We start from the raw sequence: 20,766 nt of genomic DNA on the forward strand, positions 1-20,766 counted from the left end.
CGCGCAGGCTGGCACGCTTAGTCTGGTCTTGGGCAGCTTGCAACAGCCCGGGACCATAGCAACGTCCCGAGCCTGCTTTTGCAGGCTCAGGACACAACACAAATTGACTTAAGTATTTAGAGTTCGCTTAGTGTTAGAAATCTGCCAGCCTTGCAACCTTTGCAATGCTCAGGGATTGTGGGGGAGGGGACTTGGTCTTTTTTAAAATTAAATTTTAGAAACTTTCAGTTAAATTTTCTTAAAATAATTTCCTAAAATGAAAGTTCAATTAAATTTTCTTAAAACATATTTATGGTAGCAAATATGATGTCAATGCTGCTAACATCAGATGTTCTTGCTTGATAATATATGAAGATGCAGACATTTTCTATTTAACCTGTATTACTTTTAGAGTTAAAATTAGATAGTGCTGGAAGGGAGGGGGGAAGAATGTGCTTGGGGACTAGTTAGCCATAACAATATTTCAGTAGGGTATTTTTCAAGGTTAGTTATAATAAGAGGAGGTAACTGGAGGGAAAGTTCACACTTCAAACTAATTGGAGAATGTGGTTAATGACTGTTAAATGAAGAAGTGAGTTATGCTTTGTTACGATGTGTTGGGGGAGGAGAATTCAGATTTTGGCTTCACTATGTTGCAAATTAAAAGATTCTTTAAGGTAAACAATGCCTCAAAGTTCTTTGAAGAGCTTCATCTTTCGGAACCATGAACTATAAAACTAATATACGTAAATGAACTCATTTTTTAAAAAAGAAAAATATGTTGAAAACAACCAAGAGAAAACAGTGAAAGAAGAGGGAAGAAAAACCAAAAATGAAAGTTGAAAAATAAAATAATGAAAATTTTAAACTATTCAAATTTCAAAATTTACATTGTCAGGCTGTTAATTATATATTACCATTCAGTTGACCATATGGAATCATATTGTCCAATTTTGTCCAAAACAAAGGCACTTCAAAGACTGAGAGTTGGATCCAATCTGGGTCGGTCACCAGGACCAGAGCCTTATTCTTCTGAATTTTCAGACTTGTGCTGAGCCCATCCTCAGGGGAGCTTCTGTCTCTAGCAGAGAGAGAAGTTCTGGTGAGGGAGAGGTTCCCTGAGGATGGGGGCTCCAGCATGCGTCTGAAAGCTCAGAAGGCCAAACCTCTGGTTCCGGTGAGCGACCCAGATTAGATCTTGCAACATTATCCTGGGATACGTATTATATTTGCCTTCATTGTTAATTAAACTTTTTAGAATCTGAGGCATAATCATCTTGCAGGAATAATTTGCAACACTCCAATCACAATATAGACAAAATTCTTCATAAATTGGAAGTTTCTTCAGTTTTAACTACAGCATTCAATTGGCATCTTCAATGGTTAACTTCCTTCCAGGGATCCAGGTTTAGCCTGATTTTTCAAGGTATCCTACTGAAATCACAATTTCCACAAATCCACAAGAGGGCGCTCAGACATTAGCTTTTTGAAGTGAAGTTTGAACCAGGTCCTTGCTGGGAACTGCAAATATTGTAGTCCCTTCCACCCCCACTGCCAAGAGGGGTTTTCTTTCCCCTTCTTCACAAGTAAGGGTTATTTTACAATTGGGCTTAATTTCAGATAGTGGGGAATGAAATGTCATTTATAGCTGCTGGTTTGGACATTACTTGAGCCTCTGCTGGCAGTAAAGTCCTGTAACAGCCACTCTATAGGACAAATCCGACAAGTCTAGCAGAGGGTGCCCATGAACACCCAGAAGACATGATAAAAACTCCTTAATTTCAGAACACATAGACAGACTCAACCATAGTGTCAATTGGGAAAGTGTGAGTATCCTAGACCAGGCTAAATCCTCAAATACTCAGGAATTCTGTTTGGCATTCAGACAAATCAGCCATCAACAGGCACATAGAAATAAATCACAATTTACACACCATTCAAAAAAGACAATAAGAAGAGAACAAAAAGACCACAAGACATCCTCTCCAGTTGCTAACATTCAGATAAGCAGGGATTAACACCCGACAAACATTAAGCAGTGAAAGATACTTGAATCAAGGAACTACCAAGGAGAAAACCACATTGCTACCAACACTGGCAGGGCAAGCCACTGGTATGTAAGCAGGGAACAAACACCAGACTCACTAACACTGATGATGTTGAGTAATGAAACATCTGCAAGCAAACAATCAAGCTCAGAGAGCACCAAGTATTCCACAGATCGACCTTGAACTACAGAGATTCTCTTTATTGATACTGGGAAATAACCTTGAACAGCTGAGTACTGATACTACATAGCTGAGTATCATCAAAAGGTGATGGCACTTAACTCTGTACCAACAAGTTCCCTTGCCCAGTGGTTTCATATAGAAGTTAAATAGGACCAGGGAAAGAATTGAATCCTCCAGACCCTGCATAGTGGAGGCTTTAGGGCCAGACTTCTCCTCATTATCAACACTGACTAAAACCAAAGAAAAAAGGCCAACAAAAGGCCTACTTCTTTAAGCTGTTGCAAAAGGCTATGGTGACTGATGGCACCAAAGGCTACTGAAAGATCAAGGAAGACTTGATCTAAGATCCTTCTCCATCCCATATTCTTACCATATTTCTTTACTCAAAAGTTTGGTATATGTTTCTTTTGAAATTTGTCTAGCTGAATTTTGCCCAAAGTTCCTGCTTGCCAAGATCCTCCTGAATCTTGATACTGCCCTTCAAGCTATTTTCTATTGGCCCACCTTTGTATTGCTTACACATTTTATAATTATATTTCCTAACCCTCATCCAAGTAATCTGCAAATATATTGAACAGCACAGGGCCTAGAGCAGAGCACTGCAGTCTGCTAATGAACATTTCCCTCCAGCCTGGACATACACTTGCTGGCTACAATTCTTCCACCAGCCATATCCATCTAACAGCAGCAAAATTCAAGCCCCATTTTGTCATATACCTTGTCCACTGCTTTGCTGAAGTCACAATATCCATCACATTCCTGCTGACAACTAAATTGGTCCCTATCAAAAAATAAGATCAGGTTGTTTGGGCACAATTTATTCTCGATAAATCTATGCTGGCTCCTGACAAGCAGTATATTATTTTCTAAATGCTCACAGAACTGTTTCATCATTTGTTCCAGAATTTTGTGAGTGTCTTAGTTCTTTCCCCACTCTTTGTAGAGAGGGAAAGCATTTCCCTTTTCCAGTCCACTGATACAAATCCAGTGTTCCATGAAGATGTTCCAAAGATTGCAGAAAGGGGCTCAGGTGGCATTCACAAACTCCTCAAGACCGAGCTGTGACTACTCTGGTCCCAGACCTGAGACAAAACTCTACCTCTGCTTGCTCCATCTTCAGGACACTCACCATCCCCAGCACCAGCATCCCCAGCCTCTTCTTAAATGCAGGACTGGGTTATGTCCTCCTCCACCCCTTCCCATTGCAAATGCACCTCTTACTAGTAGTGTAGGAAGCTGTTTTGCTCTGCTTCAAAGCCATTGTTTTCTCTCCAAAGCCCTTACAAGTGATCAGCTGGTGCAGATGCAGAGTCACCCAAGTCAGATGCATGTGGATCCCGAAGGACAGGTGCCCAGCTAGGGAAGTTCCCATGCAGGACCTGGGAGTGGGGAGAAGTTTTCTAGGGCTTGATGAACTACTTGGTCCTCTGCACTTGTTAGTTGCTGGCAAAAAAATATTTTTCTTCCCCACTCGCTTTGTTAGAAAGCAGGGAAAATACGCCTTATTTTATTATATGCTAATCCATAAAAATCCCCAGACAGTTTGTTGGCAGGATTAGTCCTCAATGGTCTTTTTAATTCTTGTAATTGGCTTTAACAGATGTTCTCTGGAGCCACGTCCTAAAACTCAGGTTGCTGCGATGCCATCCGCAAGCGACAGCATATCAGATTTCCTGGGGCCTCTGAGAGCCTTCAGACAAGGAAGCTAGAGGGGTCCCAAACTCAAAAGATTGAATCCTAAACAAATTGGGGGAGCTTCTCCTCAAAAGGCCCCATTGGGAGAAGAACAAGTGCAAATCCTGCTTGAATGGAGCTGCACATTTCTTTCCCCTATTGGTGACCTTGTTCAAAAATGCGGGTTACACTTTTGACATGAAATGTTAGGAAACCCCTTCACAAGACCTACTCTCACCCCACAGAGCCAGTCCTTCTTTGTCCTCTTCTGAAGCAGAACCCTCAAGTCCTATTGCTTGCAGGGGCAGGGAAACAGACATGAAGGCCAGTGCCTGCCAAGCCAGAGAGGCCTTTGGTGCCCAGAGAGCTCTGCAACCAGATAGGGTGTCCTTCATCTCAGAGTGCAGCCCTCCAAGGCTGGAAGGAGATGGGGGTGTCCTTATTTACAGTGTTTGGGATGTGTTGAGTGGACTGCCCAGGCATTGGTTTCCTCGCTACCCACTCCCACTCCCCAGGCCACCAGGTGACAAAAACACCACAACAGATCACTTTTCTTAGGAGGGGGAGGGGCCCGGGAAGGTTTCACCTACTATCAAAACTGGCTACAGCAGAGCGAGCCTTGGGCACCCAAAGCGAACCCAGCAACAACTGGCTGTCGAGGTCTGGTTCTCTCCTGGAGTCTAGCCTAAAGCTTCTCAGCCAAGCGTTGGGCTCCTTTCCAAGGCGCCAGCTCCGCCAGGCTCCCCCGCACCGCGCAGCCCCTGCAGTAACTTAAGGAGGGAAAGCGGTTGAATCCCTGCCCCCCCCCCATCACCTAACTGCAACACCTCGGAAGAGCCGGAGAGGCTCCAGTGCACATGCGGCAAACCTGGCGGGGATGGGGGCGTGTTTGGCCTCTGCCCCCCTTCCCGACCGAGCCGCCAGGAGGCCTCAAGGACCGCGCCGCGTCTAGCCTTTGGCGCGCGGGAAGGAGCTCTTTCTCAGCGAGCCTTGGCCGGTCAGGTGGCCGCGCCTCTCCAGCTCTCTGGCCAGCGGCGCTGCCCTGACAGTGTTCCGCGCTTTGCAGAGGTGCAGTGCCGTCGGCGCTGGAAGCAGAGGGCCTCAGACAAGCCTTCCCGCGAGCGCCGGAGGAAAATCGTCACAGGTGAACCGCGAGGCCGGACGCTGCCCAGCCCGCCGCGCTATCCTCAGGAGCTGCGGGCGCGCTTCCCCTGGCGCGGGCGGAGACGAGGCCCCCGGAGAGCGGAGGCGGTGCCGGAGGAAAGCGCTCCGCCCGCGCTGGGCTCAGCCTTCTGAGCAGCATCAGCATCAGCTTCAGCACCGGCGAGAGTCAGCTGGCTGCGCTCTCAGCGCGCGCCGAGGAACCGCCCGCCGGCAGAGGCAGCTTTGGCGCCGCACTTGAGTCGGCGCTCGGTCGCTCGGTCTGCGGGCCCACGGGCGGCACCGCCGGCGCCTGTCCTGGCCGCGGCTTTGGCCCGCAACCGAGCCCAGCCGCTTGTGTCAGCCCGGCCGAGGAGCGTCGTTTGCAGGCTCGCAGCCGCCCAAGTTTGCCCGGTAAGTTCGCGTGGGGCTACCGCGGGGCGCGCGCGGGAGGCCGGGCGAGATCCACTTTCCCGCGCGCCCGATCTGCCTTGGCACAGGTGCTGCCTGCCGGTGGCGAAGCAGACCTGGCAGCTGCCTCCTCACAGCTGAGAGGCGCCGCGGTTTATGCTGGCCGCTGGCCTCGCCCGGGCTTGGCTCCGCGGGCGCTCCGGGTAGCTGGCGAGACGCGGAACCTCTTCGGGGGCGGTGGGCGGGAGACCAGTGCCTGCGGGCCGAGCAAGGAGGCCCCTCGGTGCCAGCGACCCCGCCCCGTACTCGAGGCTTGGGCGCGCTCGGCATCTCTCTGGAGATCCCGGGAGGCTGAGGGAGGGCGGCGAGCGGGCGAGAGAGAGAGGGGGGGGCGGGCGACCGGCCCTGTGGGGCCGGCTCCACCTTCGGAGCTCCCTGCCTCCCTCGGGGCATCGCTGGCGCCTCGCCCCGCCCCACGGGAGCTCTGAGAGCGGGACCAGAGCGGCGGGGATGGTCGCCCCCAGGCGGTCCACGGAGCCGCCCGGCTCCTCGGAGTGTTGCTGGCGCTGCTCCTGAAGTGGACAGAGCCCCTTTGCGGCCGAGGCAGGGATTTCGGAGCCGCGGCTCTGGCCCCGCCGCAGGAAGGAAGCCAGAGCCGGGAGGTCGGCGGGGCTGCTTTTCCGCGAGCGAGCAGCTCTTCCCAGAGGCCGTCTCCCCTGCGCCAAATGCGGGGAGCGGTGGGGCTGAAGCGGCCTGGGAGTCCCAGGTTCAGATTCGTTTGAGAGCTGGAACGAAGTGCAGCCGATCGCCGAGAAGAGGGAAGAAATGTTTCGCTCTGTTCCTTTTGGTGGTTAGAGTCCAGCCTGCAAAACCCAGGCAGAATTAATGCAATAGGAAGGCATTCCAGCGTGAAGCGTTTCCTCACGGATTTGCTGCAATATTTACTTTGTACACCATGCTGGGCTCCTTTCCCTGCTGCCCAGAGCTGCAGCCCTCAGAGGGAGTCTCTCCCTTGCCCTCCCCAAAGATATTTTCTCTTGTCCTGGCCCTTAGCATCCAGAGAAGGACACAAGGCCACACACAATGGAGCACAGCACTTTGTCTAGGAAATATTGTTGAGGCCAGGCATACTGCAAAGCAGGCAGATGTAGCAACTCCTATGATGCAGCTGCTGGAGGCAGATGTAGCAACTCCTATGATGCAGCTGCTGGTGTCCAGCCAATCTCCCTTCGTTGGAGTTCCTCTTTCTTTCTCTACCTTGGCAGAGCAGCAGGCAAGGTGCTTTGGGTTGCCAGGTGTGAATGCTTGAGGTTCCATGAACGTTCTTCAAATCCGGAAAGGATGTGGCTTCAGGATGTCTTGCTGTCCTCTGGTGCTGCCTTGGACTCCCTTGGACTTGGGATCTCCCAAGGGAGGCTTAGTAGTCTCTTGCTTCTGAGCAGCATTAATGAAAATGGACATGTGACCACAAACTGTCTTTCAGCAGCCTTTTCATGTGTTTGCTGACCTCAAAAGCCCAGTTTGGTTCTTTTTTTTATTTTGCATTTCAGCATGTTTAAAATTCACAAGCGCCCTGCAAGGATTGAAGTGAACTTGGCCATCCTGTCTGATCACAACATGCTTTGTGGGTTGAAAAGCCCTTTAAAATCGAATCTGGATAAGCAGCACAGGGTACAAACTTTATACAACAGCTGTGCTCAAAGAACAACCCTGTTTACTGTCCTGGTGTTAAGATCTGCAGAAGATATTTTGAAGATGCTGTAATAGTGCAGCCTTGCACTTGGCCACAGGTTGGACTAGATGACCTCTAGGGACCTAGGATTCTGTACTTCTGAGCCCCCACTGTCAGAGAGCTCTCTTTCTGCAGGATGGAGAGAAGTTCCAGACTATGGAATATACTGGGAGAATTTGAACATAATTAATTTTGAACTAACTTAGTTTAAATGTGTTTTAAGATTTTACAAATGGAACTATAATCTGAGGAACTCTAAGAAACCAACATCTCTTTATACAGTTGATTTGCCATATTGGCAAAAATAAAATGGAAATTAGATGTAATTGATGTAATAATAAAATATTGTGCTCTTATGCTCCTCATATTTATAGAATGGAAAGTAAACACTTATTTCACAAAAATTGCCTTGTTTATTTAATTTTGTTCTCTGAGTTATAGCTATAATTAGCAGTTCATTTTAGTATCTTGATAGATTTCTGATTCTAAGAAGTCTGAATTAAGTGTTTGAATTAAGACACACTTCTGTTATTTTATATATTAACCCTATGTATGGAGAAAATTGTGGTGTTCGATACTGTAAAAAACTTTTAATTATTTATATCCTGCTTGATTGTTTTATATTCACCATTATTTCAAGAAAATTGCAGGGTTTTTTTTTTACTCTTTTCCCGCCTCCCCCCTCCCAAACTTTTCTTCTTCTTAAGTAGAAGCGTTGAGAACAAATTCCTTCTGCTCTTTCCTGAATTTTTCTTTTTCTTTTTCCTTGACATCTAGAGCTTTTCTTTCAAATTATCTCTGCAAATACATATTGCATAACAATCTTTTGCATTGTACCAGTTAGAGGGTTGCTATAGGAAATTTTCTTGTGTTGCACTTGTTTTAGCAATGCTAAGACAGAATAGGTGGATGTAAAGACAAAGCCATAATCAGATCTGGGTACTCTCTGAATATGTGTAATGTTCTCCTGATTTCTGAATGATGCCATTTAAAAAAAAAAGTATAAAATGCAAACCTGCCTATGTGTGTTCAGAAGAATTACTAGCCAGGCAGTCTCTCTATAGAGAGGAAGTGCTCAGTATTTTTGAGATGTGTAACATGATGAATTTGATTTGGAAGTCCTATTAATAGTCTTCTTTGCTTTTTAGATGCCTCAGAGAGCAACGGAAAATAGAAGCAGGGTTGTTCAGATCTGTGGGCTCCTTCCTGAAGTTGTTCCTGCCTTTTGACTTGCCAACCACAGTTAACACTTACCAGTGTCTATTGTCCTGGATCGTTGGAAGCACACAAATGCTTTTGTCAAGAAGGAACTGCAGTATTTGTGGGGAAGGATAACTAAGCTTGCCTTCCATGGTTTCTGCTCTCCTCCAGAACCAAAACCTTTTTTACATACCCAGGATTTATAAAGGAATGTTTACAAAGAAGTTGGAAAACAATACAAAGAGCAAACAAGAGAGCTATCAAAGCAAAAAGGAACTAAATATTTCCCAAGCTGGACAAGTAAAACTATTCTCAATTAGTTTAAAAAGCACAGTAAAAAAAATAGCTAAACGTACCTCTGCTCGCAATTGGTCAGCAGAAGAGGAGAGAAGCAACCACGAATTTTCTCTGTCTCCAACTTTCAGCTATCGGGCAGCCATTGTGAATGGATTGCAACAGAGAGTTTTCTCACATAAGAATGAAGATTCCTTTCAGGATGCATCTTCTAACGAAAGCTCATTCTCAAAATTTTTAAGTGAAACCAAAGACCAAAACGGGAGAAAAGAATATTCATTGCACACAATGCCTATGAGACGCAACAGGAAGAGTGTGAGTAGCCTCGCCCCTTCAGATGGCAGTTCCGAAGGGGACCGCACACTGCACAACCTCAAGCTTGGTGCTTTACGGAAGTTGAGGAAATGGAAGAAGAGTCAAGAGTACGTCTCCTCAGACTCTGAGCTCAGCACGTGGAAGAAAACCTGGGGCCTGAGGAGCAAGTCTTTGGACAGAACTGCTCGCCCGCCAAAATCCAGCACCTTGGAAGCAAGCTTCAGTTCCACCGGTTGCATCAGTCAGACCCATGATGTGATGGAAATGATATTCAAGGAGCTTCAGGGGATCAGTCAGATAGAAACGGAGCTCTCTGAATTGCGGGGACACGTCAATGCCCTCAGAGAGTCCATTGATGAGATCTCCAGCAATGTGGAAGTCGTGCAGAATGAAATTGAACAGCTGAGGACCGGATTTGTACAATCACGAAGGGAGACACGTGATATATATGATTATATCAAACAACTTGGACATGCAGGGAGCAAAACTAGTCTTAGATTTTTAAACGTTCCAGAGGAGAAGTTTGAGAATGTTGAACATGTAGTGCACAGAATATTAATAGAGAAAATGGGATTTTCAGAGGCTCAAAATTCTGTCAAAATAGAATTTGCACAGCGACTGGGACAACAGAGAGACTGTCCTAATGCCAAGCCACGGGCCATCCTTGTTTATTTTGAAACATCCCAGCACAGAGACCTGGTTCTGAAAAAGTCTTACAAGCTTAAGGGGACAGGGATTGGGGTTTCAGCTGAAATTCTCCCTCGAGATTCAAGAGAGCGGAAGCAGAGGAGCCTCCCTTCGTCTCAGACGTATGAGAGCATGGACCTGAAGTGCCTCACCATGGATCTCAGAGCCAGAGAGCAGGACTGGGAGTTCCGTGATAACCATGGCAAAGAACTGGAATCTGACATCAGTCGGAACAGATATGTGAAGATATCCAAATCTGCTCCACAAATGAAAAGAAATTCTGCTAAAGGCAAGGGAGATGCTCCTAAAAGGGCTCCAGATGACAAGACTTTCCCTGGTCAAGGCAGCCCACCGAAGGAGATCAGAGCTGCCATGACCTCTCTGTGGCCGTCACAGGATGATTTGGCAGCACTAAAACTCAGTCGTTCAGAGTCTGATTTTTCTAAACTTTGCCAGTCTTTTTCTGAAGATTTTTCAGAGAACCAGCACTTCATCAAAACAAATGGGAGCTCGCTTTTATCCTTTTCTGACCGGGAACTCTGGCAGAGAACACAGGGTGACCCCGCTGAGTGGAGTGGTGATCAGGAACAGGGGTTTAATCCAGAAGGCCCCTCTCATAGACTTGAGAGTGAAATGGAGAATACAGAAACCATTGACAGTGGGGTCAGCAATGGGATGGCATGTGCCTCAGGCGACCGGAGCCATTATAGTAACTCTCAGATATCCTTAGAAGATGAACTTTCGCCATGGAAGGACTGGAATCGGCTAGACCAGAATAGAGACATGGAAATAAATTCCTCAAGCTACCAACATTTGGGTTATAACTTAAACGATTTTTCCGACCGACAAGTAAATCTCGGCCAGTTCTCGGATGCCCGGTATGAGGCAGAAAATTATGATTATGCCCTAGACAGTTACTGCCTCTCTGGGGGAGGACCCACTACTGAAATGCAGTGGTCCAGCCAGTTCACTGGGCAGCAGGAGGCTAAAGCCAACACCCTCTTTCCCACCCAAACCAGGAAGCCTGTGATGTATCGAAGCCAAAGCGAGTTGCCCAGCACGGATGCTGAGGAAGGACCTCCCAAGTCTTGGCACAGCCGGCTGAGCATTGACCTTTCAGACAAAACCCTCCTCTTTCCCAAATTCGGAAGTACCCTGCAACGGGCAAGATCAGCTTTGGAAGTGGTATGGAATAAGAGCACCCAAAGTTTAAGTGGCTGTGAGGACAGCGGGTCATATTTTATGGGAAGGTTTCACACACTGTCTCAATCCACTGCTAATGAATCAAGCATCACCTTGGATTCTGACATTTACACAGAGGCCTCCTATTATCGAGCTGAAGATGGGGAAGATCCCAGTGAATCCATGGGCGAGCTTGAAACAGATTATGTGGAAGTTATGGAGCAAGTCCTTGCTAAACTGGAGAGCAGGACGAGCGCAACTGAGTTGGAAAAAGAGACACAGGGAGGGGAAGTGGAGGCGGCAGCTGTTGCACCAGAAGATTTTCCTAGTGGCAATTTGGAGAACCAGGTGGCCAATCAGCACATGTGGGAAGTTGCCAGGGAAGATACATTGGCTGGAGATGAACTAGATGTATGTGAAGAGGGAAATAAGAATATTCCAGCAATCCCTGCTAAAGTGCCCATAAAAAAAAAAGGCACCCCATCTTTTAAAGAAGCTGTTCTGAGGGCATACAAGAAGCAGATGAGTGAGCTGCAGGAAAAGATCCTTGCTGGAGGTAGGGTCGATTTACATTTTGCTTACAATCAGCAATAAATCGAAAGAAAGAAAGAAAGAAATGTTGAATTGTAAGAGTCCTTTTTTTCAGTTGGAATAGAAACTATGCTGAATTCTGCTGTAGAATCCACGACTAATGTTGTTATAAGCTGTGCCTCGTGATCTGAGTTACTGTCAGAGATTTGGCATGTTTTGTCCCACTCACCTAATTAGAGTGAATCAATTTAAATACAATACAATTATGCTTTAGGGCAGGGAAGATTAAACTCTTAGTTTGTGACCAGCTCCATGATGGGCGATAAATTCACACATTTCCTTGAGGCTACAGAGTATGTTCTTTGTTTTGAGGGTGAAGTGATGTGCGATTATGACTTAATATGATACAGTAGGCAATAAATCATGATTTAGAAATCTTGATATGTATTATTATGTATCAATGCAGCTAGCTTCTTATTTAAAAATATGTTTAATGGGTGCAAATATCTGTTAAGTCCTCCAGTACCACCTGTGAGAGACCACCTGGAAACTTCTGTGGGAAGTGGTTGATTACCTGGAGTATGGGGGGGGGGGTGAGGCCTCTTATTTTCCCAAGCCCTGCTTTGATGCTGACCTCTACCTTTAAAGTGAATATAGGATTGACAGCCTGCCTGAGGGTCTTAAAAGAGTTTATTGCAATCGGCCATGAAATGTTTGCATGGTCTATTGGTGCTGCTTAGAGTATTTTGGGCTGGGGTTGTGGTCAGGGTTGTGGACAGGGAATAGAAAAGAAACCATGATTAAAATTAGATAATTTAAAATACTTACATGGGCTCATCTGTTCCCCTCCAGAGAAATCACTTGATGGCAGCCAGATGGGTAGAGGCCGCTTTCAGTTGGAGGTTTATACTTTGCCACAGGCCCACCTTGCCCCTGTGACTGACAGCCACCTCCATTTCTCTGGCGGAATCTGTATGAAGGGCAGGTGAAGGTGCTGAAGGGTGGGTGCCCAAAGGTGAGCTGAGTGGGGACTTTGGATACTCATGTCCAAAGTATGAGCAGCCAAGGATTGATAACCTCCAAGGCTGCCATGGGTGCGAAGTGATCCATTTGGCTGGTTAGGAAGTGCCATGTTAGTAGTTCCTCCTTGTGACATCAGAGAGCAGATTGCCCCAGGAATCCGCCTACTTTCTGACCATTTCGATTTGGGGAATTCACTGCTGATAACTGCACTGTAAACTGAACAACCAATAGAGAACCACAGAAATGACCTTGGACAAACCATGCATAAACAGACAGAAACAAAAGCATCCATTAAGTTTGGGAAACAGAGAAATCAGCTCAGATTAATTCACTGGAGGGGGGTTATAAGAAGGAGGGACAGCCCAGCTCTCAAGGTCTGCTCCTCTAGCCTATATCAATAAAGTATCACTCCAGTCAATCCTCTGCTTCCCCCCATCCCCACCCCCCTTGCTGGCTTTAAAGATGCTGCCTCTGTGTAATGGCTGCTTCCTCCATGCCAAGGGTCTCACCCTCTGCATCTTGCAAAGCTTTGCTGATAACACATTTCAAGAAAAACTGCAAGAGAATGGCTGCCTCTCTAGCCATGTGCTCTGGAGGGGGCTGGCTGGAGCTATAGAGGAGCTTGCCCACTCTCAGTCCCAACTCCTCACAAAATGAGAAGTCTGCGCTTACACCACATCCACAAAAGCACCTTCCCCAGGCCCACATGTTTCTGCACAGCACTCCCATGTCTCATCATGATTTCTGTCTGGAAGCTCTGGCCCAGCAAGTTTCACAGTGGGGCTGAAGCTTTTAGATAAATGCTGCAGGCCTCTTCCCATCTTGGCCCCAGTTCCTCACTCTATCTAGCCCCATCTACAGTACTTCCTCTAGAAACTGACTGTGCCCTGGAGCATAGTTTTTTATGGACTGATTGATTTGATTTTTATCCTGGCTTTATAAGTTACTTTATAAGTAACTCAAGGCAGCAAGCATACATAATGCTCCTTGTTCCTCCTATTTTCCCCTCAACAACAACCCTGTGAGGTGGGCTGGGCTGAGAGAGAGGGACTGACCCAAAGTCACCTTGCTGGCTTGTAAGACGCTAAGAAAAAGACACAGGCATGTCTTGAGCAGAGGTTTGAAGCTGCTGTCACGCCTGATTTATGTAACAGGAATCTGAGTTCCTGTACATGTTTCTGCTAGTGCTGAGATAGATTTGCAACCCATACTTACCACTGACGGGTCCCATAGGACGAAAGTGCACTTAGGGGTCTGTTCCAGATGCTGGTAAGTATGTTGGCTGTTGCTCCATGGGGGGGGGGCTGTCCCTGTTCAGGGGCCAGATGTAAGACGCTAAGAAAAAGACACAGGCATGTCTTGAGCAGAGATTTGAAGCTGAAGGACACAGCTTGACAAATTGTGAGTTTATTGTTTTTTATATTCTTGTTACGTACACAAGCTTAACCGTTAGATGCTGACATAAAGTTTCTTCATTGGAAAATTCCTTCATATAAGCAACTATTTCCTAGTAACATATTACATGGTCAAAGACCAGGTAAAGAACAAATACAGGGAGATGAAAGGAGAAGGAACTAACAAAGACAGGAAAAGATAGGAAGGAACTAAGCATATTATTTGTTTCGGTAGGTGAGGCATTAAGTCAAAAGGGTATGACCTTCTGGCTGCTTTACTGGAACAAAGGGTATCAAAAAGTTATGAGGTTTTTTTTTGGGGGGGGAAGCACAGCAGTTTGCTGCATGTGCGTTTTTCCCCACATTGACTAGCATACCTAAGGTGGGACCCTCTCCTGGTCTGTAGGCCAGCATCTTCACCATAGACTAAACTGGCTCCAGTTCCAGTAGAGAAGTTTCATGTGGCTGTCCTAAAGCAGGAAGAGACTCCATTTGTAACTTGGGATAAGGTTAGGTTCATACCTGGCTGGTGGGGCTGACAGTAATCCCTCTGAGTCCATGGGGAGCTCAATGACAAAAGGGCATCATACTGTAGGATGCATCCTTCAGGATGGAATTTTTAAAGTCCCGCAAGGCAAGAGATATGGGTTTGTGTGTGTTAAGAGTCAGATTGCATGCCTAGATTCCAAACCTGGAATAGTGTGCCATTGAACAAGCACTGTCTGTCACATTTCCAGGCTTCTGCCCTAGTTGGAGGAAGTTTCTCTGATCTGAACAAACCTGGGATGGAATAAACTGAAGGGTAGTACATTTTGGGAAGATGTACAAATGAATTTGCAATGTTTGGTTGAAAAACTCTTCCTCTGTTAATTGCAAGGTACAAGAGACCTTCTGGAAAGGGGGTCCTCTCCACTTGGAATCAGCCCCTTGCAGAAAGGCTAAATGCCAAGGCTTCTGTGCAAAGGCAAAAGGCCGTCAAGGAGTGGTTTTCTCTTTCTTGCAGCTCTCTCCAAGCAACCCTGCCTGGTGTGCACTTTAGAATGTTTGCTTTGAATGAAGTTGTTGTCTTTAAATTCTGGTTAGGAAGGTTTTTGGATTTTCTCCATCGCCATGTGTCATCAAACTGAAAGATGTTTTTATGAGGTCATTTCTGCCCCCCCCCCCCAGGATGGCCTGAGGAGGTGACAGGAGATGGATAGATAACAAAGGGAACTACCCCAAGACTGGAAAGTCTGTTTGAAATTATGATCACACAATGACAGCAGCGTTCATTTGTCATCAGGAGTGTTTAGAGGCTTGGCAAAGCCAGAGCACAGTCCTGCCATGTGCCCAGGAGCCAAAGAATTGAAACGCTACAAGTGGTAGAAACTTGCAAAGTGGGCAGGGAGAAAGGGGTGTAGTAATAGTACGTATGTGCTTACTATTTATTCTTAGGCCTAGTTGCAGCAAGGGATGGAGTAGGACAGAGAATGGGTCTACAGAGAAATGGTGGTTCAAATTCATAGAATAATACAACGCGATGTTTAGGTGGGACATTCCAGTGAAGAGCTGACAGGCAAGCAGCAAGCAGCAGTGCAGTTGCCATCTGGTTCTGCCTGTGTGCCATTAAGAACTTCCTCCACTGACCATGGTTGGTTCTTCTTAGGCAAAAAGTACACAAAATCTAGTGAGTTTGGAAATTCTGAAGGATTGTCTGGATTTATTTGATTTGTTGCTTTCCATGATGGCCCATTTCCAATCTCTGTCCCAGCAGCTCTTTGCAAGGGTTTGGGCCATCTCTGCCCTGGGCAGCAGAGGGGTCTCCTTGGCACAGGGCTTTTGCTCTAGGGAGCCAGTGGAGGAGAACTCAGCAAAGACTTTTCTGTCAAAGAAACATTGGAGAATGATCTAGGATGGTTTCTAATAGGGTGCCTAGAAACTGAGATGAGGACCCAACAAAGTGACCTCACTCCCCCCCCCCCCATGACAGATAGTGCTGACTAATTCTCAGTGTTTAAAACTCTACATTCTCACATGAAACCTCACATAGTTCAGTGAGTAAGATCTGATGAGTTCAGATCTCTAAACCTCATTATTTAAACAGGTTATTTTTATTTTTGTGCCCATGGCAGTTTAAAATGGTGCAGGGATGCCTATTAATTGAAAAGTTTCTTAGCTGGCTTAGTTCTTTCTGTTGTGATTGAAAGCAGGATCAAACCTGACAGATGTTGCCCTCGAACAGGGAGTTTTGTGGACAGGCAAGGAAATCACCAGTCTTAGGGGAACAAATAGAGGGAACCTGTAGCCCTTTGCCTGAGAGTACAGCTTAATCTGCTAAATCTTCTTTTCCTGCCCATTCCCCCCCCCCAAGTTGTGACCCACTGATTGCAATTTCTCCTCTCTTCTGTTAACCAGCTATGATTTTGCTTTGGCCTTCTCTGGATCAGACCATTGGTATTTGTTGTGTCCTGAGCCTGCAAAGGCAGGCTCGGGATGTTGCAATGGTCCCGGGCTGTTGCAAGCTGCCCAGGACCAGACTGAGTGGCGCCAGCCTGCGCACATGTGCAAGGCGCGAAAGCACGCCATTCTTTGTTACCTTTTTGCCCAGGGATTCTATTTAGAGGCAGAGAGGCCTGCGAGCCTCTGAGTTGTGTCAGAGAGAGCTGAAGAGAATAAAAGCTGTTATAACCATCAGGATGTGTGCTCTTCTTTCGCCGTTGACTCGAGGACTCAACACTGGCGACGAGGATGGGATTGCTTACAAGATAAAGAAAGAAGACTTGTAAGCTTTACCCAAGGAGTCCTGGAGAGAGAAGACGTTGTTAAACTCAGCACCTGGCCTGCCAGTACAGTGTCGCTGGAGGTAAGCTGGCTGATAGACCCCTTCCTAGAATAAGAAGCAAGGATGGCGAAGATAGGGAGATTGTCTGAATTCGACGTTACTCACCCAGAAAGATGGGAGTCTTATGTCGCTAGAGTAGAAAATTACTTTAGAGTGAATCAAGTTAGAGAAGATGGCTTGAAGGCCGCTACTTTGCTGTGTGTCTGTGGTCAAGATGCATTTGAAATTGCAGAAAATTTGGCAGCCCCTGCTCCTCTTGAGTCTGTCACTTATACAGACTTAAAGAAGTTATTGAAGGAACATTTTCAGCCCAAGTTGTCTGCGTGGAGGCACACGTTTGAACAGAGGGATCAAAGAGCTGGTGAATCAGCCAAAGAATACATTGCAGTCTTGAGAAGAGCTGCTAAGCCCTGTGATTTTAAAGATTTAGAAGAAAGGCTGAGAGACTGTTTTGTATGCGGGCTAAGGAACAGAGACTCTTTGCAAAAGAAGATATATCCTTCCAAGATGCCTTGAGAGAGGTCACTGCAGCAGGTGGGGCGGTCAAGAACATGAGGCCCATCAGGAATAACCCAGAAGCAGTCTCCGTGCACCATGAGGGAGTCCAAGAGAGCTCGGAGGAAGATCCTGAAGATGAGGTGGATCATCTCTACCCATCCAAAGAAAGGAAGCAGAGAGAAGGCAAAGAAAAGGCTCCAGCTGTGTCCAAGTGCTTCGGGTGTGCAGGTCGCCACAAGAGGGCCGACTGCAGGTTCCGTTCTGCAATCTGTAGAGCGTGTGGAAGGCAAGGCCACATAGCATCTGTTTGTCTGGGCCATCAGAAGGCACAACCTCGAGAAGAATTGCGTCTGAAAGGTACCAGGGTCCCCAGCCAAAACAGGGTGGGTTTCTGTGCATCACGCAGAAGTATTTGTAGAACAGGCACACACAAACCACTTAAGAAGAAACTGTCACTTAAGGTGAGGTTACAAGGAGTTCCATTGGTTATGGAACTGGACACTGGGTCTGCTCTTTCAATCATTTCTATTCACACTTTCAGAAAGATTTGTAATAGCAGTGGGTTCCAGGCCAAACTTAGGCCATCCAATATAATCTTAACAGATTTTCAAAATTCCAAGGTGTGTGTAAAGGGGAAGGCCACCCTTACAGTACAGCACAAGGATTTTGAAGGTCCATTGGATGTATTGGTAGTTGGGGGTGAACAAACGAGTCTTATTGGACTCGATTGGTTTGAGGCCTTGGGAATCCAAGTTACAGGACTACACAATTTGCAAACGTTAGGCCTAGCAGGGGTCTGCAAAGAGTTTGCAGATGTATTCAGTCCACAGCTGGGATCTTACAAAGGGCCTCCAGTTTCTTTGAAACCTGACCCCACTGTCACTCCCATTAGGGTGAAAGCAAGGAGAGTACCCTTTGCCCTTAAGGGGAAAATTGATGCTGAACTGGATAAATTGATCCAGCAAGGTATTTTAGAACCTGTTGATTCAAGTCCATGGGAAACCCCCATAGTTAACGCCTCTCAAGGCTAATGGGGACATTCGCATCTGTGCAGACTACAAATGGACATTAAACAAGGCATTGCAACAGCATGTGTATCCATATTTTGGCTTCCCTCAAAGGGGGGCGTGTTTTTGCAAAGTTAGATCTGGCACAGGCTTATCAACAGTTACCTGTTGATGAAGCTGCTGCTGAAGCACAGACTATTGTGACCCATAGAGGGGCATTCAAAGTCAAAAGACTACAATGTGGAGTAAATGTAGCTCCTGGAATTTTCCAAAGTGTTATGGAGAACACCCTGAGAGGTATATCCCAGGGGTTTGCCCCTATTTTGATGATGTCCTTATTGCTGGAGAATCCACTCAAAATTTAGCTGAGAGGTTAAGGGCTGTTTTGCTTCGTTTCAGAAAAACAGGCCTAAAACTTAAAAAAGATAAATGCAAGATAGGAGTTACTTCTACAGATTTCCTGGGATTCAGAATAGATGCCAGGGGTATTCACCCTGCTGATTCTAAATTAAAAGCCATACAGCAGGCTCCTAGGCCTAAGTCTAAAGCTTAGTTACAAGCATTCATTTTCAGCTTTGGTCGCGCTGATGGATGATCTCTGGCGGGCCTGAGACAGAGGTTATTCCTCTGTCTTGGTGCTACTTGACCTCTCAGTGGCTTTCAATACTATCGATCATGGTATCCTTTTGCGACGACTCGAAGGGGTGGGAGTGGGAGGCACCGTTTTACGGTAGTTCTCCTACCTCTCTGGCCGGTTGCAATCGGTATTGGTGGGAGGGCAGAGGTCAACCCCGAGGCCCCTTGAATGCGACGTGCCACAGGGTTCGGTCCTCTCTCCCCTCCTATTTAACATTTATATGAAGCCGCTGGGTGAGATCATCAGACAGCACGGGGTGAGGTTTCATCCATATGCTGATGATACCCAGTTATATATCTCCTCCCCGAGCTCTCTCAGTGAAGTGGCCGATGTGATGGGCCGTTGCCTCGAAGCCGTGAGGGTCTGGATGGGGGTTAACAGACTCAGGATCAATCCTGACGAGACCTAGTGGCTTTGGATGTTGCCTCCCAAGGATCATGTCGACTGTCCAGTGTTGACTCTTGCGGGGGAAAATATACCCCCTTCGGAGCGGGTTCGCAACTTGGGTGTCCTCCTTGATCCACAGCTGAATTTGGAACATCAATTGACGGCTGTGGCTGGGAGGACCTTTGCACAAGTTCGCCTGTTGCACCAGTTGCGACCCTACCTGGACCGGGAGGCTCTCCTTACAGTCACTCACGCCCTTGTCACCTCACGTTTGGACTACTGCAACGCGCTCTACATGGGGCTACCCTTGAAAAGTATTCGGAGACTACAGTTGGTCCAGAATGCAGCCGCGCGAGTGATAGTGGGTGCTCCTCGATACACCCACGTTACACCTATCCTCCGTGAGCTGCACTGGTTGCCTATTGGTCTCCGGGTCCAATTCAAGGTGTTGGTCATTACCTTTAAAGCCCTATATGGCTCAGGGCCAGGCTATTTGCGAGACCGCCTACTACCTCATAGTTCCCTACGTCTGGTTAGATCCCACAGGCTGGGCCTCCTTCAGGCCCCGTCGGCCAAGCAGTGCCATTTGGCGGGGCCGCGGAGGAGGGCCTTCTCTGTGATGGCGCCCACGCTTTGGAATCAGCTCCCCCCGGAGATTAGGACCGCTCCCACCCTGTTGGTCTTCCGTAAGCTACTTAAGACCTGGCTTTTCCGGCAGGCCTGGGGTTTATAAAACCTTACCCCTGGATGATTGTTTTTGTATTGTTGTTTTGTTATGTTTTATGTGTTTTTTATTGTTAGCTGCCCAGAGTCCTTCGGGAGTGGGGCGGCTTATAAATTTTAAAAATAAAATAAATAAATAAATAAAATTCCTAGGCCTCTTGAATTTTTACAACGCTTTCCTACCTAACAAGGCTAATGTAGCAAAATCACTTCATAGGCTTTTAGACAAGCAGGCAGTTTGGCATTGGTCCAAAGTACATGAAAAAAGCTTCAATGAGGTCAAGGCCTTACTTACATCAAATGATGTGCTTGCACATTTCAATGAAAACCTACCTGTCTGCATTGCTTGTGATGTTTCCCCTTATGGGGTGGGGGCTTTAGTTAGCCACTTAAGAGCTGATGGGACTCAGGTGCCTGTTGCATATTACTCCAGAACTTTATCTTCTGCTGAACGAAATTATGCTCAGATAGACCGAGAATTCCATTGTAGCTGGAATTAAAAAATTCCATGTTTTTTTATATGGCAGACATTTCACGGTCTATACTGACCATAAGCCCCTGTTGGGGTTGTTTACCACTAACAAACAAACTCCCGATATTATCTCTTCTAGAATGCTGAGATGGTCTATTTCTTTGGCAGCTTATGATTTTTCATTGATTCACAAACCTGGCAAGGAAATGGGCCACGCTGATGGCCTAAGTAGATTACCTCTGCAACTGGTAGAGGCTGACCCTGCCCCTGCCATCAATATTCTTTCCATTCAGGTGTTGCCTGAGTCTCCCCTCAATGCCAGGGATGTGGCTGCTGAATCAGCCACAGATCTCACGCTTACTCGTGTGCTTTCATGGGTTTTGTCTGGATGGCCTGAGAGTTGTCCAGGTACTGAGTTCCAAAGCTTC

The 20,766-nt window shown here is 46.8% G+C and overlaps 1 protein-coding gene across 10 annotated transcripts in view; it reads left to right on the forward strand.

The window, feature by feature from the left end:
• The first annotated feature begins 804 nt into the window (after positions 1-804).
• UNC13C (unc-13 homolog C) overlaps positions 805-20,766 on the forward strand; it is an 88,987-nt gene continuing 69,025 nt past the window's right edge. For 6 of the 10 annotated variants that reach the window (XR_005556335.1, XR_005556336.1, XM_039339909.1 and 3 more), the window contains exons 1-2: positions 805-5,438; positions 8,316-11,401. Coding sequence is in view for 6 of the 10 variants with exons in the window: in XM_039339909.1 (XP_039195843.1) it covers positions 8,518-11,401 (2,884 nt within the window). In the remaining 4 variants the exon portion in view is untranslated. Of the gene's footprint in view, positions 5,439-8,315; positions 11,402-20,766 lie in introns of those variants that run through there. The other 4 variants (XM_039339913.1, XM_039339911.1, XM_039339917.1 and 1 more) reach the window with 4 other exon arrangements.

This window comes from Crotalus tigris, unplaced genomic scaffold (genome assembly GCF_016545835.1).
Source record: "Crotalus tigris isolate CLP2741 ecotype Arizona unplaced genomic scaffold, ASM1654583v1 scf7180000017741.1442986301:2390832, whole genome shotgun sequence".
Lineage (NCBI taxonomy): Eukaryota > Metazoa > Chordata > Lepidosauria > Squamata > Viperidae > Crotalus > Crotalus tigris.